This window comes from Bubalus kerabau, chromosome 20 (genome assembly GCF_029407905.1).
Source record: "Bubalus kerabau isolate K-KA32 ecotype Philippines breed swamp buffalo chromosome 20, PCC_UOA_SB_1v2, whole genome shotgun sequence".
Lineage (NCBI taxonomy): Eukaryota > Metazoa > Chordata > Mammalia > Artiodactyla > Bovidae > Bubalus > Bubalus kerabau.
Window position 1 is genome coordinate 2,416,676 of NC_073643.1, and position 19,857 is coordinate 2,436,532.

The following is a 19,857-nucleotide window of genomic DNA, read 5'->3' on the forward strand; positions in this document are numbered from 1 at the left end:
CTATTATTCTAGTGAGCTATCTAGGACATCCCAACACTAGCAGTCGCCACATGTTCTATGAGGAAGGCAACCTTCACACTGGTGACCAAGGCTCCCAACCATCGCTCCTGAAGGCAGAGAGAGCTGAGAACAGAGGAAGACCCCGCAGGTGTCGCAACAAAACCGTTTTTACTAAGTACTGAACTAGGGTACCCCACACACTTTTTGTGGACCTCAACTTTTTCTCTTTCAGATTTTAAAATGGAATTGTGCATACACATTATTTTAAAAGCTTACACACATTTTGGAGAAAACGAACACATCTAAGAAATCACTGAAAGGCTCTGAAATCCGAATTCACACGCTATCAGAACCACTACATCAGCTGGGGCTGTTCTCTTTCTTCGGGGAACTGGGAACTGGAGCCCGTGTCACCACCGGGAGTCACAGCCTGCGCTGTTAACACATGTAGCAGGTCAGCAGGCTTCTAAACAAGCCCTGTAAATAACATATCCTCCACTCACCTCACAAGTGCTCTATCTTCCCTCAGTGTGTTAGGCAGAAGCAAGTTGAACACACAGGCAAGATGCCCAGGTAAAAAGGGTCACCCTTACTGCTTCTGGTCAGGAGACGTGGCCAGAACCCGGGTTCCCACGAGCGGCTCGCTCTTGCTGAGTGGGGCGATTCCCGTGCTGCTGCTCTGGCCTCCCCTGGGAAATGAGCCAGCCTGGATATAACTCCGTGCCCAGGCCTGCAGGGCTGCCACTGAGCTCTGGCTGAGGTGGGAACGGTGCATGTGGGCTGACGTCGAGTGAGCTTTTCTCACAACAGCCCAACCCACTCCAGTCCCACCTGTGGGTCCTGGGAAACGGGGCTGCCTGAGAAGCACATGAGGAGACCCAGGAAGCTGGTTAGAATATACAATCATGAGGATTTATACCTATGGAAGTCATCAAATTAACTTAAAAAAACAGTCATGACACAGAAATGAGTGTCAGAAAACGAAGAGACGCATGAGGCATCATTTAGAAACCAAAGGGCACATGTTAGGGTGCTAGCCCCACAAACAAGGCTTAGCATCCCAAGAACTGCGCATGTGCAAAGGAATCTCTGTTCTATGTAGACGTTCTTCTTCCTCCTTTATGAAAGGAGTGGAAACCAGGGCTGATAAACATTTGACAACCCCTTGTAGACAAGGAGCAGATCATCAGAGATCTACCTTGTCTTGATCAGGCCTTGGCCCACAAGTGAGAAGTCTGTAGAAAGTCTCAGACCATTCATACCATGACAACAAAATTCTTCTAAAGACAGATCTACATGGTAAAAATACCATGAGGGTATGCTAATCCAAGTTAATGCCCAGTTTTAAAACAAAAAACGTCAGACAGACAGTGTAATTTTCTTGGTTAGAACTGTTTCCCACACGCATAGATACAGACTAGTACTTTATGCTTAATACATTTCATCAAATGTGAGATTTCTATCACCTGAATAATAGACAAAAATAAGGACTATATTCATCCCAGATCTGTACTTTGATAACGTACTAAATTTTGAAAAAAGTTTAAGTGGAGGGACATGGGAATAGCCTGTCTGGAATTGTATCCACTGAACTTACAGCACTGAGTTATACTGCTGATAGAACTGAGGTGCAGTCTGTTTTAATAACATACACTGAACCGAGACTTGCCAGCCCTCAGCCGCTGCTACTTGATTTCATGTGGCCATGAAAAAGCTCCCCCGAATGTCCCCAGTATCACGGGTCCACTCCTCAGGGCACAGGCTGCCTTGGATTGAGGAGAGTCTAGAACTTCACACAACAAGCCTAAGAATGGGAGTCCCAACAGGGGACAGTGCTGGAATGCGCCCCCTTTGGCTTCTTATAAACACTAAGAGCACAACACACAGAGAGTGCACGTTTGACTATCTAGTGGAAAGGCTCTCCACCCCCTACTTCAGCAATCCTGTTTGATTTTTTTCATTTTTGGAGTGGTCTTTCTCTCACGCTCATCTGAAAGGCACACGCAGAAAATGCTGGGAAGTTTTACCACTGGGACATCACTGTGGAGAATTCTGTTACATAAGAGACACCACCTGCCTATTTCCTTGTTTGTCAATACAGAAAACACCTCACTTTAATAGTATGTACAGAGAAGTGGCTGCCGTGTGCCCTCATGCACAGCCAGCTCGGGCTCATGGACAGAGAAGGGCTTCTGTTTAGAACAACCTACACCTATAGACAGCAAACACCAAGAGACATGCACACACGACAGAGGACTGGACATGAAGAATTCATATTTTACACCGGCGAGGGGCACTGTTACAGAATGCTGATGGGACGGTCTGCCATCACACTCTGACACAGGGGGTCTAGGAAGACGTCTGCTTCTCCTTCTCCCGCCTTCAGGATTCCCAGTCGGTTCTGTGTCAGGCACTCAGCACTCAGCAACCTGGTGGCTTCTGGTCCACTCAGGTCTCTCAGTAGTCTTTTTGAACCTTCGTATCCCTCTGTGAAGAGCTGAGTTCAAATGCTGGAAACCGTGATGCCTCTGGGGCCAGGATGTCAGAGAGGAAGTGAATAGTGCCAGCCATGCCTGCAACGAAAAACGTCATCCATCGTGAAAAAAACGGTGTGTGGTGGGGTCCCAGGCCAACTGACTTTTAATCACTGCCTTTACTGGGGCTGTAAGGATGTGGGGAAAGGTAGTGAGGACTTTAAAAATAACTTCACACACACAAATGGAAAATCCTTATATTAGCACACAGCAGGTTTTCTTCACGATCTTATTTTTAAATCTTGCTTCTTGACACTTTATGGTGATTTCATAGAACTGCTAACAAAAAAGTTAAGGGAATTGCTATTGTGATATTCCAACATGTAAACTTCCTCTCAGAGTCTTTATGTTTTTATTTCAAATGTAAAGCTGCATTTTATATTTTCCTTAGGTTTTAACAATACTATTTAGAATAAACTTGCTTGGTTAAAATCCCCACCGCCAATCACTGCAGTAACTCAGCAGCCTACCCAGAGGAACCCTTGGTTGGAGGGAACTCTTGCAGAAAGGGTCCCAAGCACTGGGGGCCCTGCCAGCCTCAATGCCTCCACACAGCCACTCACCATCTCACTAGAACCAAGTTATTGGTGTCTCTTGCCAGGCATTTGTCAGGCACAGGATCCAGAAGAATCTGAGAGCTTCCCAGCCTCTAGGCAGGGAACATTCAAAGATTTTCACCCACTGGGGCTTTGAATTTGCCATTTATAAACTTGAATTTATGAACCTGAATGAACTTCATTTACAGTTAAGGTTATATCTATTATTCTGTTATTTCTATACACACACACACACATATAGGTTATTCTGTTATATCTGATACAACTCATTTTTATGACATGATGAAAATTTTTATCCTGAGAAACATTTTTTCATTATAAAATCTGTGAATACTAAAAAAGATCTTTTTTTGCAAAAGATAATGACAAATGCTAATTTTTGCTCACTTGTCTATTATATGATTAAAATATTATCAATAGCAGAAATAAAACATGGCATATCACTACAGACAATTCAAAACATCAAAAAGATAATGAAGGGATACTACCAAAATTTTATGCACATAAATTTGACCCCACAGGTGAAATGGAGCAATATCTTAAAAATGCAAACTAATAACATTCACTGAATATGAAATAGATAACTTACAGCCTGGTGAACTATTAAATTAAGTTCATAAATTTAAGACTCTTGGAAAAGAAATCTGTAGGCTAGGAAGGTTTTGTGGAAGAATGTTACCAAACATTTAAACCAGAATTCTTCTACCAATTAGTATACAATCTATTACAGAAAACAGAGAAAATATCAATTTAGTAGGCCAGTATTTCCCGGATAGCAAAACCAGACAGTGACAGTATACAAATGGACGCTACAGGCAAATATTCCTTATGACTATAGATCAGTAAAAACCATCAACAAAATATTAGCAAATACAATTCTGCAATACATAAAAAGCACTGTACACCATGGCCAAGCAAGGTTTATTCCAGAGATGCAAGATTGGCTTAATATTTGAAAATGAACCAATGTGATTCACAGTGCTAGGAGGCTGAAGAGAAAAAGCACACGATCTTATCAGCTTTGTATTCGATAAAACTCAACATCCATCTATTATTTGATTTTTTATAAGTATTCATTTATTCCTTCTGGAATTTACTTTGGAATTAATGTAAAATGTAGCCCTAAGGTAATTACAAAGTTGCTGTCAATTTATCCCAACCCCATTTAACCTTTGCCCTTAGTTTCTGCAACTTATGTTAGAATATCTCAGTCTCTGCAGGTCTTCTGTTTGGTTTTCCTGAATTATATTCTATGCATTCTGCCTGCAGCAGACTCTCAATGTGTTTGCTGGTTTCTTTCACTGCTCTTGTTTTTCAGAACTTTCTTATTATTTTTCCAAGTACTAATAGTTTTACTTACTAATACTTTTAAATTACTAATGTTAATTATTTATGCTTCTTTATATGACTTAAATAATTAAATGTATCTAAATAACTAACCAAGTTTGCTGTGAATAGAGCAATACTATATGCATGGTATTACAGGTGAAATGCAGAGGAAAAACTTATTATTTCTTCCATCACAAAGCAGCAAACAGTCTATGCATATATACTTCACAAAAGATCTAAAAATACATGGAAGAAGTTCACAGGAGCACAAGTAGGCAAGGTAAAAAGACTCAGTATAGTTTTCAGCAAGGAATAACTTTGCTCCTGGTATTTGCGAGCTTTGCACTGATCACTAAGTAAGATCAACTGTGACGGTGCACAGAGCCAGGAGGACCAAACGCACGCACCCAGAGACTCGAACCTGGAGTTTCCCTCACTCTTACCTTCAAAGAGAGAATAGGGTCTGTCAGGAATTCGGCAGCCATGTGCTCCATATTCTAGACACCACTCTGCAAACTAGGAAGAAAGACATTTCTTTTTAAGAGTGGGGTTTCACTTGGTGGAAATGGAACTAAAAAGACACTATGGTGAATTCACAAAGAATCAAAGGCCCAGATGCCCAGGCAACAGAGCGGCCAGCAGTGTGGGCCTGGAGGGACTTAGCACCACCTCCTCTAAGGAGGTGAGACCTGGCAAGTCCTGTCACCTGTCTAGGCCTGTTTCTCATCCGTCAGGGAGGATTTACCCAGCAAGGTTGTCACAACCTTCTATCTCTTCCAGGCATTGCCTTCCGCCCTGGCAGGCACTCTGTGCAGACGAAACCCCCGCATGCTGAGCCCTGTTGCTGAATATGCAGCTTGGCCCCCTCTCCCCTCCTTTCCCCACTGAGCCCATGGGCTTCCCACTGCCCACCCTATTCCTCTCGAAAACGCATCCCTTAGCTTTCTCAGCAACTCCTCTGAGCTCTCTGATGCTTCCTTCTGAAACTTCTTCAACGGATTTTTGTGACATTATAATAAAATTCATGCTGCTTTCTACCCTCCAGACCCTCACACACTTCTAGGTCTTTTGATGCACTATCTATCTGGTTTTCTTAGTCAGACATCAGGAAGATATTCATACATTTCTGTCTTCTCCACATTAAAAAAAATCCACCAAATTCTGTGGGCTCAACATCCTAAGTGTTTCTAAATCTTTCTTTAGTATCATAGCCAGTATCCTTGGTTTGTAACTACATTTCCGCTTTTTAAAAAATATTGAGTGAGTGAGTTGTTTGGCTGCATTGGGTCTTAGCTGCAGCCCTGAGGTATACAAACTCTACAGCTGAGGTGCTCAGGCTCCAGAGCACACTGGCTCAGTAGCTGCAGCATGCCAGCTTAGTTGCTCTGAATGTGGGATATGGGATCTTAGTTTCCTGATCAGGGATCAAACCCACATCCCCTGAATTGGAAGGCAGATTCTTAGCCACTGGACCACCAGGGAAGCCCCAACATTTCCTGCATTAATTATTAAACAACAATTTGGAGAAACCATGGTGATCCTTCTGAGAGAGAAGACTGAACGTGAATCACAAACCCTCATGAAGCCCCTCCTGACAGATGAGGACTCATGTGGCTGGTGGGGAGACCCACAGGTGCTGGGACCACAGGGCTTGGGCTCCTGCACCACTGGATCTCCGCTGGGGTCCAGGCCCTCTTAAGTGTGAGAGCTTTTAAGCACTCACAAGCTCCCAGTGAGTCTACAGTGTAACCAAGGTTGAGATCTACTGACTAGGGCAAGGACTAGCTTTCTTTGGCCTCTGCCCTTCTGACGTCATCCCTCACCCCGCACCCCCTAACACTGGGCACTTGGGGGTGTCGGGCTGCCCTGTGCTGCGCCTGCTTCCATGGTTTTGCAGGAGCTCTTCTCCTAAGGGAGAGACACCCCCCTCTATGCCATGCTTTCCTGGCCCACCTGAAAAGCTCTACATCTTTAGAAAACTAGCCGCGCCTCCCTCCTTGTGAAGTCTTCCCCAATCCCCACAACTTCTTGCCCATCTGCCACTGTGACTGCTGTCACCCGAAGCTGCCCCTCATGTCTCTGCTCCGGCCAACGGAACTTCATGGCCCCAGGGTGCTCACCCCTCCAGCTCCCTCTGCGGGCAGCTCTGCTCCCATCCCCCACCCCTGCAAAGCTTCCAGCTCTCCTTTGGGTCTCAGTTTACATGACACTCCTGGGCCAGCACCTGCCCTCGGTGCCCCCACAAGACCCTGTGTGCACGGCCTTTGTGAGTATGGGCACCACGGCTCTATTCCACCTGGTTTAAGAAAAGCCTGCAGAATAGTAATAAATATAAAAAATAAGCCACTCTGAATGCCCCCATCTACCCATGGTCTTGTACATTTTGATGTATTTTCCTCCAATCTTTTTTCCCAGTTCTTCATAACTATTTTGTGAAGTGTGTATAGCAAATGTTTACTGAGTCTTGCTTTGTGCATTCATTTTCAAACACCTGAAGCGTCTTTGTTAGTCTCCACTTGGGGCCAGGCACTGTCCCGGCTCATGGTCGAGGGCGTGGCACAGCAAGAGCAAGCTGAGCACCCTGCAGCGAGCAGCAGCTCCATCACTGGGGTCGAGACCTCAGAGGTCCCCTCCACCAGGTGGATTTCAGGGGAGCCCCAGGCCTGCTGTGCCCCACGGAGAGCACGGGGAGGGGGTTTGGGGGGGGTGCGGAAGCGGCAGTGTGGAGCACATGGCGAGGCAAGAGGAGGCACGCAAGGGCTGAGGCACAGGGGCCCTCCAGCGTGGGGGCGTGGGTTCTGTGCATGGAGCAGTGTGAACCACTGGAGGACTTTAAGCAGGGGCACTGACTGATGATCTGCCCATTATCACAATTAATTTTTCTTGGAACAAATTTAGGAGGCGGATAGTATTTTTCCAGTTGAGGCTTAAAGAAGGGACGTCCTAAAGTCATGAGGCTAATAAATGCACAGGAAGGCACACTTAACAGGTTGTGGGACGGCAGAGGGCATTTCCACTCCCCAGTCCCACTGCACAGAGAGGACCCCTGAGGCAGAGGGTCAGCAGGGACACGGCTGTGTAGAAGAAACTGCAGAGCTGGGCGAAGCCTGTCTGAAACCAGAGAGCTGTTTTGGGCTTTGTGTGCTCTGGAGGGCTCAAAAGCTGTCTGGATAGACATGCTCTTACCTTGCAAGCTCGGTAGAGGTACTTTTTATCCTGTGTGATGTGGTAAAGGGAAAGGAAGGAGTAGCCATTCCCAGCGGTCCCGTGGCAGATCCCATAGCCTTTCCGCAGCAGACCTCGCTGCCAAATCACGTCGCTGCACTCCACTGCGTCCTTCAGGTATTTCTCCTCCTTAAAAACCTGAGAGATGGAAAACAAAGCAGTGCTAAACTAGTGTCTTAAGTAACAAACAGCACATCTCCCCTTTCTGCTGAGAAAATGTCTTGCCCTTAGGAAACCTGAAGTGACCCAAGATGAACTGAGCCCAGCGGCAGCAGCATCGCACCAGGCAGCCTGTAGTTCCCCCCGTCTCCCCTCGCCCCCCCGCCCCCCGCCAAGTGGCTTAGGAGAGTCCCAAGACACTCCTCTCCCCCACCCTCCTTCCAGTGCACAGTGTTTCAAAAGCAGTTCAAAGGTTAAAAAATTATAAGGAAACTGACAAGATCTCTTTGGTACGATGGTCTGGCATACACAAACTGTTTTGCATTTCCTGGGAGTAAGTCCCAGGCTGCAGGTAAGTACAGGGAGTAAGTACAGGCTGCAGATCTGAAACTCCTACTCGTGTAGAAGGCAGTGGAAGATTCCACACGGCCCTGCCATCCACATCAAGAACATTCCATACCCTAGGTCAGCCATATACCCAATGCATCAGACAAGCTGTCATATAAATTGTCACAAAGAAACCTGCACAGAGCATCTTCAGCCCCTCAGCGGAGGAAGCGCCATCTCCACACGGTGGTTTCCAGGGACAGAGACAAACACACTTGGGAGAGATCACCCCGGCAGGGCAGGAGGAAGCTTTCACCACTCCGACTCCCCTTCACTCTGCTCTTTCTCCTCACATTGCATTTGTTTTCCTTCCCAGTCCTCTCCTCAGAATCTGTTATTTTATTAATAGCAATCTCTGCTGCTGCGCTCATTCCATTCTAGTGCAAACAAGTTTTAGACCATGGGTTCGAGGCAAAAGGTCACTGGAGAAGAGTTCCCTTGGGCAGCCAAAAGGATCCTCCCTGTGACCTCTTGGGCATCCAACTGCGGAGGCTCTGAGGAGCAGGAGAAACAGCACCTGAAAGGGGATCAGCATCTGGGGGTCTGGCTGCCCACCATTCAAAAGCCAATAAGCAGGCCAGGTTGGTGGGAAGAAAATTTGCTTTATTTCAGATGCTGGCAACTGGGGTGGGGGAAAGTGGCGGATATATGTCCAAAGACTGACTCCCCCCCCAACACCACCACCAAGCAGGAGGTGAGAGCTTTTACAGAGTGGGGTGGGGGAGGTTACACGCAGAAACAGCACAGTCATCTCTAACAGTCATCTTCACTGGTCATCAGTGGTCTGACCGGCATCATCTTGTTTGTTACAGGTACAGTTAATCTTCAGTCTCGCGGTGCGCTTGTTCCCATTTCTTTGAAGTCAATTCTCAGAATTGTGGCAGCTCAAGTCCTGGATACAGTCTGGTCATCATGTAGTTAACTTCTGAAAGGTTGCTAAACCATGAAAGACGCAGGGATTCTTGGCCTCCGGAGGAGAAGAATTCGATCCAGGGCAGAAACGAGGTCTGATTGCTCAGAGCTTTTGTTTAATAAAGTGAAAGTGAAGTCGGTCAGTTGGGTCCGACTCTTTGTGACCCCAAGGACTGTAGCCTACCAGGCTCCTCCGTCCATGAGATTTTCCAGGCAAGAATACTGGAGTGGGTTGCCATTTCCTTCTCCAGGAGATCTTGCCAACCCAGGGATAGAACCTGGATCTCCTGCATTGTAAGCAGATGCTTTACCATCTGAGCCACCAGGGAAGAACTGGTGTAATAAAGTTTTACTAAAGTATAAAAAAGGTAGAGAAAGCTTCTGACAGACATCAGAAGGGGGCAGAAAGAGTGCCCCCTCGCTAGTGTTAGCAAGAGAGTAAAATACTTTTTAATTAGTTATTACAATGAATCAAAAGAATGTCTGGAGATTGTAAAGATCTTACTAGACCCACTCCCATAATTTACACTTTTAAGATAAAAGGATTAGCCAAAAGGTTTTCAGGAAGGAGAAACTGTCCCCAAGCAGGATACACTGTTGTCAATACAGAGTTCAGTTCAGTTCAGTTCAGTTCAGTTCAGACACTCAGTCATGTCCGACTCTTTGCGACCCCATGAATCGCAGCACGCCAGGCCTCCCTGTCCATCACCAACTCTCAGAGTTCACTCAGACTCAAGTGCATCGAGTCAGTGATGCCATGAAGCCATCTCATCTTCTGTCGTCCCCTTCTCCTCCTGCCCCCAATCCCTCCCAGCATCAGGGTCTTTTCCAATGAGTCAACTCTTCGCATGAGGTGGCCAAAGTATTGCAGTTTCAGCTTTAGCATCAGTCCTTCCAATGAACACCCAGGACGATCTCCTTTAGGATGGACTGGTTGAACCTCCTTGCAGTCCAAGGGACTCTCAAGAGTCTTCTCCAACACCACAGTTCAAAAGCATCAATTCTTCGGCGCTCAGTCTTCTTCACAGTCCAACTCTCACATCCATACATGACCACAGGAAAAACCATAGCCTTGACTAGAAAGACCTTTGTTGACAAAGTAAAGTCTCTGCTTTTGAATATGCTATCTAGGTTGGTCATAACTTTCCTTCCAAGGAGTAAGCATCTTTTAATTTCATGTCTGCAATCATCATCTGCAGTGATTTTGGAGCCCCCAAAAATAAAGTCTGACACTGTTTCCACTGTTTCCCCATCTATTTCCCATGAAGTGATGGGACCAGATGCCAAGATCTTAGTTTTCTGAATGTTGAGCTTTAAGCCAACTTTTCACTCTCCTCTTTCACTTTCATAAAGAGGCTTTTTAGTTTCTACCATAAGGGTGGTGTCATCTTCATATCTGAGGTTATTGATATTTCTCCCAGCAATCTTGATTCCAGCTTGTGCTTCTTCCAGCCCAGCGTTTCTCATGATGTACTCTGCGTATAAATTAAATAAGCAGGGTGACAATATACAGCCTTGACGTACTCCTTTTCCTATTTGGAACCAGTCTGTTGTTCCATGTCTAGTTCTAACTGTTGCTTTGTGACCTGCATATGGGTTTCTAAAGAGGCAGGTCAGGTCGTCTGGTATTCCCATCTCTTTCAGAATTTTCCACAGTTTATTGTGATCCAACAGTCAAAGGCTTTGGCATAGTCAATAATGCAGAAATAGATGTTTTTCTGGAATTCTCTTGCTTTTTCGATGATACAGCCGATGTTGGCAATTTGATCTCTGGTTCATATATATATATAAAATATTGCTTTGCTGTAACTATTGCATATACTGTTGCTATATATTGCTATATACTGTTGCTTTGTGAAGCTAACAGTGACACTGTAAATCAACTATGTTGACATTCAGTAGCCAAGTCACGTCTGACTCTCTGCAACCCCATGAACTGCAGCATGCCAGGCTTTCCTGTCCTTTGCTATCTCCCAGAGTTTGCTCAAACTCACATCCATTAAGTCAGTGATGCCATCCAACCATCTTATACTCTGTCGCCCCCTTCTCTGCTCACCCTCATTCTTTCCCAGCATCAGGGACTTTTCCAGCGGAACTGGCTCTTCACATCAGGTGGCCAAAGTACTGGAGCTTCAGCTTCAGCATCAGTCCTTTCAATGAATATTCGAGTTGATTTCCTTTCGGATTGACTGGTTGGATCTCTTTGAAGTCCAAGGGAGTCTCCCAAGAGTCTTCTCCAACACCACAGTTCAAAGTCATCAATTGTTCAGCACTCAGCCTTCTTTATGGTCCAACTCTCATATCCGCACATGACTACTGGAAAAAACATAGCTTTTGACTACACATAATATGTCAGTAAGGTGGCTCAGACAGTAAAGCATCTACCTACAATGCGGGAGACCCAGGTTCAATCCCTGGGTTGGGAAGATTTTCTGGAGAAGGAAATGGTAACCTACTCCAGTACTCTTGCCTGGAAAATCCCATGGACAGAGGAGCATGGTAGGCTCCTACAGTCCATGGGGTCACACAGAGGACACAACTGAGCGACTTCACTCACTCACTCACTCAATTTGTCAGTAAAGTGATGTTTCTGCTTTTAAATATGTTGTGTAGGTTTGTCATAGCTTTTCTTCCATGGAGCAAGTGTCTTTCATGGCTGCAGTCACTGTCTGCAGTGATTCTGGAGCCCAAGAAAATAAAGTCTGTCACTGTTTCCATTGTTTCCCTATTTATTTGCCAAGAAGTGATGAGACCAGACGCCATGATCTTGGTTGTTTTTTCTTTTTTTTTTGAATGCTGAGTTTTAAGACAGCTTTTTCACTCTCTTCTTTCACTTTCATCAAGAAGTTCTTTAGTTCCTCTTTGCTTTCTGCCATTAGAATGGTATCATCTGCATATCTGATATTTCTCCCGGCAATCTTGATTCCAGCCTGAGCTTCATCCAGCCTGGCATTACACATGATGTGCTCTGCATATAAATTACATAAGCAGGGTGACAAAGGAGCCTTGATGTACTCCTTTCCCAATTTGGAACCAGTCCATTGTTCCATGTTCGGTTCTAATTGTTGCTTCTTTACCTGCATACAGGTTTCTCAGGAGGCAGATAAGGTAGCCTGGTATTCCCATCTCTATACTAACGCATATATATGGAATTTAGAAAGATGGTAACGACAACCCTGTATTCAAGACAGCAAAAGAGACACAGATGTACAGAACAGTCTTTTGGACTCTGTGGGAGAGGGAGGTGGAGGATGATTTGGGAGAATGGCATTAAAACATGTATAATATCATATAAGAAACGAATCGACAGTCCAGGTTCAATGCAGGATACAGGAAGCTTGGGGCTGATGCACTGGGATAATCCAGAGGGACGGTATGGGGAAGGAGGTGGGAGGCGGGGTTCAGGATGGGGAACACGTGTACACCCGTGGCAGATGCATGTTGATGTATGGCAAAACCAATACAATACTGTAAAGTAAAAATAAATAAATAAATAAATAATTTTCCACAGTTTGTTGTGATCCACGCAGTCAAAGGCTTTTAGCATAGTCAACAAAGCAGATCTTTTTTGGAATATCCTTGCTTTTTCTATGATCCAGCAGATGTTGGTAATTAGTTCTGGTTCCTCTGTCTTTTCTAAATTCAGCTTGTACATCTTAAAGTTCTCAATTCATGTACTCCTACAGCCTAGCTTGGAAGAGTTTGAGGATTACCTTATAGCATGTGAAATGAGTGCAACTGTACAGTAATTTTAATATTCTTTGGCCTTGCCTTTCATTGGGATTGGAATAAAAACTGACCTTTTCTAGTCCTGTGGCCACTGCTAAGTTTCCCAAATTTGCTGGCATATTGAGTGCAGCACTTTCACAGCATCATATTTTAGGATCTGAAATAGCTCAGGTGGAATTCCATCCCCTCCACCAGCTTTGTTCGTAGTAATGCTCCTAAGACCCACTTGTCTTCGCACTCCAGAAAGTCTGGCTATAGATGAGTGATCACAGGATCATGGTTATCTGGGTCATTAAGATCTTTTTTGTATAGATCTTTTTTGTATAGTTCTGTGTATTCTTGCCACCTCTTCTTAATCTCTTCTGCTTCTGTTAGGTCCTTATTGTTTCTTTATTCCTTTATTGTGCCCACCTTTGCCTGAAATGTTCCCTTGGAATCTCTGATTTCTTGAAGAGATCTCTAGTCTTTCCCATTCTATTGTTTTCCTCTATTTCATTGCAATGATCACTGAGAAAGGCTTTCTTATCGCTCCTTGCTATTCTTTAGAACTCTGCATTCAGTTGGGTGTATCTTTTCCTTTCTCCTTTGCCTTTTGCTTTTCTTCTTTTCTCAGCTATTTGCAAGGCCTCCTCATACAACCACTTTGTCTTGCTGTTACATTTCTTTTCTTGGGGATGGTTTTGGTCACTACCTCCTGTACAACACTATGAACCTCCATCCATAGTTCTTCAGGCATTCTGTCTACCAGAACTAATCCCTTGAATCTATTCATCACCTACACTGCATAATCATAAGGGATTTGATTTAGGTCATACCTGAATGGCCTCATGGTTTTCCATACTTTCTTGTATTTTGCAATAAGGAGCAGATGGTCTGATCCATAGTTAGCTCCAGGTCTTGTTTTTGCAGACTGTGTAGAGCTTCTCCATCTTTGGATGCAAAGAATATAATCAATCTGATTTTGGTACTGATGATGTCCACATGCAGAGTCGTCTCTTGTATTGTTGGAAGAGTGTGTTTGCTATGACCAGTGTGTTCTCTTGGCAAAACTGTGAGCTTTTGCCTTGCTTCATTTTATACTCCAAGGCCACACCTGCCTGTTACTCCAGGCTATCTTTTGACTTCCAACTTTTGTATTCCAGTCCCCTACGATGAAAAGGACATCTTTTTTTTTTTTTTTGGTGTTAGTTCTAGAAGGCCTTGTAGGTCTTCAGAGAATCATTCCAAGTTCAGCTTCTTCAGCATTAGTGGTTGGGGCACAGACTTGGATTACTGTGATGTTGAATGGTTTGCCTTGGAAATGAACTGAGTTCATTCTGTTGTTTTTGAGATTACACCCAAGGACTGCATTTCAGACTCTTTTGTTGAATATGATGGCTACTCCATTTCTTCTAAGGGATTCTCACCCACAGTAGTGGATACAACGGTCATTTGAATCAAATTTGGTCATTCCCGTCCATTTTAGTTCACTGATTCCTAAAATGTCAAGTTCACTCTTGCCATCTCTGGTTTGACCACATCCAATTTATCTTGATTCACGGACCTAACATTCCAGGTTCCTATGCAATATTGTTCCTTACACATCTTATTTTACTTTCACCACCAGACACATCCACAACAGGGTGTCGTTTCTGCTTTGGCTCACCCTCTTCAATCTTTGTGGAGCTATTTCTCTGCTCTTGCCCTGTAGTATACTGGACACCTACTGACCTAGGAGGATCATCTTTCAGTGTCATATCTTTTTGCTTTTTCATGCTATTCAACTATACTCCAATTAAAAAAAAAAAAGAGAGTGAACAGAAGGTGCCAGTGGTTCCAGAGCCCTCTGAGATCACACTGTTTCATGTCTAATCCTCTGAAGAGTGACTCTAACTCTTTGGAGCCACTGGGCTGGAACATACTCTCTCCCTCCCTCAGACCTGGTCACTGAGACCTTGCTCCTCTCTCTGCTCTGTAGAACCCTGCTGTGGACTTCAAGGTATGAAATAAAATTCAGGGGTTTTTAATCTTGTGAACTTTTCCATTGAGCTATAACATTCTGATATTATTCCCTTTTCCAAGGGAAAATGGGTTGACTTTTTTCTTTTATGGTTTAATACATGACTACAGGGAACAGCTTGTGGGGTGCAAATCATTATGTCTTATTGCCTTCAGATCAGATCAGATCAGTCGCTCAGTCATGTCTGACTCTTTACAACCCCATGAATTGCAGCACGCCAGGCCTTCCTGTCCATCACCAACTCTCGGAGTTCACCCAGACTCAAGTCCATCGAGTCAGTGATGCCATCCAGCCATCTCATCCTCTGTCGTCCCCTTCTCCTCTTGCCCCCAATCCCTCCCAGCATCAGAGTCTTCCAATGAGTCAACTCTTCACATGAGGTGGCCAAAGTACTGGAGTTTCAGCTTCAGCATCATTCCCTCCAAAGAAATCCCAGGGCTGATCTCCCTCAGAATGGACTGGTTGGATCTCCTTGCAGTCCAAGGGACTCTCAAGAGTCTTCTCCAACACCACAGTTCAAAAGCATCAATTCTTCGGTGCTCAGCCTTCTTCACAGTCCAACTCTCACATCCATACATGACCACAGGAAAAACCACAGCCTTGACTAGACGAACCTTTGTTGGTAAAGTAATGTCTCTGCTTTTGAATATGCTATCTAGGTTGGTCATAACTTTCCTTCCAAGGAGTAAGCGTCTTTTAATTTCATGGCTGCAGTCACCATCTGTAGTGATTTTGGAGCCCAGGAAAATAAAGTCTGACACTGTTTCCACTGTTTCCCCATCTATTTCCCATGAAGTGATGGGACCGGATGCCATGATCTTTGTTTTCTGAATGTTGAGCTTTAAGCCAAACTTTTTCACTCTTCACTTTCACTTTCATCAAGAGGCTTTTTAGTTCCTCTTCACTTTCTGCCATAAGGGTAGTGTCATCTGCATATCTGAGGTTATTGATATTTCTCCCAGCAATCTTGATTCCAGCTTGTGTTTCTTCCAGTCCAGCGTTTCTCATGATGTACTCTGCATATAAGTTAAATAAACAGGGTGACAGTATACAGCCTTGACGAACTCCTTTTCCCATTTGGAACCAGTCTGCTGTTCCATGTCCAGTTCTAACTGTTGCTTCCTGACCTGCATACAGGTGTCTCAAGAGGCAAGTCAGGTGGTCTGGTATTCCCATCTCTTTCAGAATTTTCCACAGTTTATTGTGATCCACACAGTCAAAGGCTTTGGCATAGTCAATAAAGCAGAAATAGATGTTTTTCTGGAACTCTCTTGCTTTTTTCATGATCCAGCGGATGTTGGCAATTTGATCTCTGGCTCCTCTGACTTTTCTAAAACCAGCTTGAACATTAGGAAGTTCACGGTTCACATATTGCTGAAGCCTGGCTTGGAGAATTTTGAGCATTACTTTACTAGCGTGTGAGATGAGTGCAAGTGTTTATCATTCCCTCATAAACACTGAAAAACAATGTCTGCTCCAAGGAAATGAAGGCTTTTCCCTTTCTTCTTAAAGCTTTCATCTTTTTATCATATATTTCCTTTATCGTCTTCAAAATTGTTTCAACTATTAAAATTAAAGCCTTTAAGGAAAATACGAAAAAAGGAAAAAATACGAGCTCATATTCAGTGAAGCTGGATTGGTGACAGGGTTTCGACTTGCCAAGAAACACACATGACACAAAGTTAATAAAACTACTTAAGTTTTTTTTTTTTTTTTTTTTAATTCTCACAAGCAGAAGTGAAGTTTCAGGTGATTCATTTACTAAGACCTCTTCCAGAAATAATACTTACTTTATTAACTTACAGTATTTCACTAGTTAATTTAAAAAATAATTCCTAAGAGGCATTCTCCTTGTAAGTCTTGGAGAGATGAAATCCCATAACAACAACAACAAAAAAAAGCAACTTCAGTTTTTTTCTTTTTTTTTTTAACATCTTCCACTTAGCAGCCAATTTGATGGGGTGGAAGAATTGAGTTTTCCTAAGTAAAGAGCAGTATTCATCTCCATCACTGCTTTTGCTTATTGTTGTGCATGCTCAGTTGTTAATTCATGTCCGACTCTTTGCAACCCCATGGACAGTAGCCCACTAGGGTCCTCTGTCCATGGGATTCTTCAGGCAAGAATACTGGAGTGGGTTGCTATTTCCTCCTTCAGAGATCTTCCTGACCCAGGGATCGAACCCACATCTCCTGAATTTGCAGATAGATTCTTTACCACTGAGTCTTATTGTTAGGCATTCCTAAAGTGGTAGGAAATTTCTGGATCAGTTATTACAAAATCCCTGTTCTCTGAAGTTTTTGGAATAATAGAGAAATGTCCGCAGTATTGATTTAAATGTTCATGATAAGGAGAGCATTCCTCCCAAATCACGACAAGATGCAGAAGGAAGACTGAAGCACCACCCAGAGGGATGGCTTCAGATTTTGCCCATGAAAATTACCATTGTTGGAACAACCAGAAAATAACCAAAATATTCACCTACATTAGGAAAAGTTCCCTGGTATGTAATGTAGATGAACCAGTACTCCCAAAATGTCAAGCTCACCTTGAAATCTATAAAGCACTTTGGTACAAAATACCCACACACTAGTGCCACAGGAATATGAAACAGTAGGAATTCTACTGTTAGAATTTTATTGGTTCATTTGGATGTCATCATCATCACAGAGAACTGCAAGAAATTTTCTTAAATCAGGAAAAAGATACAAAATCTCTGTTACCATAAATACCACAACAATCAACAAACTGAAGGCTGTTTGCCAGATATGCATTCCTTGCATGAATCACCTCTTTGACAATGGATCACCCTCTCCTAAGTAATCTGCTGAATAAGCCAAAGCCAGGTCAAAGGAGTTCCAGCTGGTGCATTCAAGTGTGTGGTTCCAGGCAGAACAACCTGGTGCCTGTATGGTGCTAAGTACCTGAGGCAGGGCCTGAGGTACGAGACATTTAGCAACATGTTGGGATCCAAAAGTATACGCTACAACTAAAATATACTGTCCTTTATTTTCCATTAAAAAAAAAAAGGTGAAATAAAGACAAGTGATAAGTAACAACTGATAATCAATGTGTTGTTACCAAACTGACTATAAGAAATGCTAAAGGAAGCTCTTCAGCCTGAAGGAAAGATCTGGATCTTCAAGAAGGAATGAAGAGCACTCTAAAGAGCAAATATACAAATAAATATGAAAGACCATCCTCTTTGTCTTAATTTCTTTAAAATACTATTTAAAAAGCAAAAATTATAAAACTAAAAATTATATCACTGGTTTTTAACATTTGTTGATTTATACATCTGACAGATCTTATAAAGATATACAGAACTGCAGTCAAGAGAACTTGGCACTTACTACTTTCTTCTTTTTTATGTGAAATGTACAATGTTAATTCTAAGGAGACTGAAAAGTTAAGAATGTATACTGCAATTTCTACATTGAAATATTAAAGATGTATATTTAGCAACCACTAAAAAATGAGCGGTGAGCAGCCGAGAAGAGATACCCCACGTCCAAGGTCAGGAGCAGCAGTTGCGCTTTACTGGACCAGCCATGTGGAGATACCCCACGTCCAAGGTCAGGAGCAGTGGCTGCGCTTTGCTGGACCAGCCGAGAGGAGATACCCCACGTTCAAGGTCAGAGAAACCCCAGTAGGATGGTAGGCACTGGAGCAGCTGTGAGGAGATACCCCACGTCCAAGGGCAAAGGAGAAGCACCAGCAAGATGGTAGGAGGGGCGAATTCACACTTAGAATCAAACCCTGTTCCCGCCAGAGATGCTCAGAGGGCTCAAACAAACCTTGTGTGCACCAGGACTAGGGGCCCCATAGAGACTGAGACAGAACTGTGTTTGAGCATCTTCTGTGGAGGTACGGGTCAGTGGTGGACTGTCACAGGGACGGGGCTCTGGGTGCAGCAGATTTGGGTATGGCATAAGTCCTCTTGGAGGAGGTCACCATTAACCCCATGACAGAGCTGCCAGAACTTACACAGGACTGGAAAATAGACTCTTGGAGGGCACAAACAGAACTTTGTGCACCAGGACCCAGGAGAAAGGAGCAGTGGCCCTGCAAGGGACTGACCCAGACTTGCCTGCGAGTGTCAAGGGGTCTCCAGTGGAGGTGTGGGTCGGTGCTAGCCTGCCACAGGGCTGGGAGCACTGAGTGTAGCAGTGCATGTGTGGGATCTTTTGAAGGAGGACACCATTATCTTCATCACCTCCACCATAGTTTGAAAGTGAAGTCGCTCAGTCATGTCCGACTCTTTGCTACCCCATGGACTGTAGGCTACCAGGCTCCTCCGTCCATGGGATTTTCCAGGCAAGAATACTGGAGTGGGTTGCCATTTCCTTCTCCAGGAGATCTTCCCAACACAGGGATTGAATCTGGGTCTCCTACATTGAGCCACCAGGGAAGTCATTCCACCACAGTTTGTCCCTAAATAGCAGGGAGGGAACACAGCTCCAGCCATCAGTGGAAAATTGGATTAAAGATTTACTGAGAATGGCCCCACCACTCAGAATAAGACCCAGTTTCCCCCTCAGTCAGTCTCTCCCATCAGGAACCTTCCATAAGCCTCTTATCCTTCTCCATCAGATGGCAGACCGACTGAAAACCACAATCACAGAAAACCAACAAATCTAATCACATGGGACCACAGCCTTGTCTAACTCAATGAAACTATTACCATGCTGTGTAGGGTCACCCAAGACAGACAGGTCATGGTGGAGAGTTTTGACAAAATGTGGTCCACTGGAGAAGGGAATGGCAAACCACTTCAGTATTCTTGCCTTGAGAACCCCACGAACAGTATGAAAAGGTCAAAAGATAGTACACTGAAAGATGAACTCTCCAGGTCTGTAGGTGCCCAATATGCTACTGGAGATCAGTGGAGAAATAACTTCAGAAAGAATGAAGAGATGGAGCCAAAGCAAAAACAACACCCAGTTGTGAATGTGACTGGTGATGGAAGCAAGGTCCGATGCTGTAAAGAGTAATATTGCATACGAACCTGGAATGTTAGGTCCATGA

The 19,857-nt window shown here is 44.1% G+C and overlaps 1 protein-coding gene across 1 annotated transcript in view; it reads right to left on the reverse strand.

Annotated features, from left to right (window-relative positions):
- Positions 1 to 2,253: 2,253 nt before the first annotated feature.
- Positions 2,254 to 19,857, reverse strand: part of LANCL2 (LanC like glutathione S-transferase 2) — an 85,464-nt gene continuing 67,860 nt past the window's right edge. Inside the window, exons 7-9 of the mRNA XM_055558514.1 lie at positions 7,607 to 7,783; positions 4,864 to 4,936; positions 2,254 to 2,573 (exon numbers count right to left, since the gene is read on the reverse strand). Coding sequence (XP_055414489.1) covers positions 2,458 to 2,573; positions 4,864 to 4,936; positions 7,607 to 7,783 — 366 coding nt within the window. The 3' untranslated portion in view covers positions 2,254 to 2,457. The remainder of the gene's footprint in view (positions 2,574 to 4,863; positions 4,937 to 7,606; positions 7,784 to 19,857) is intronic.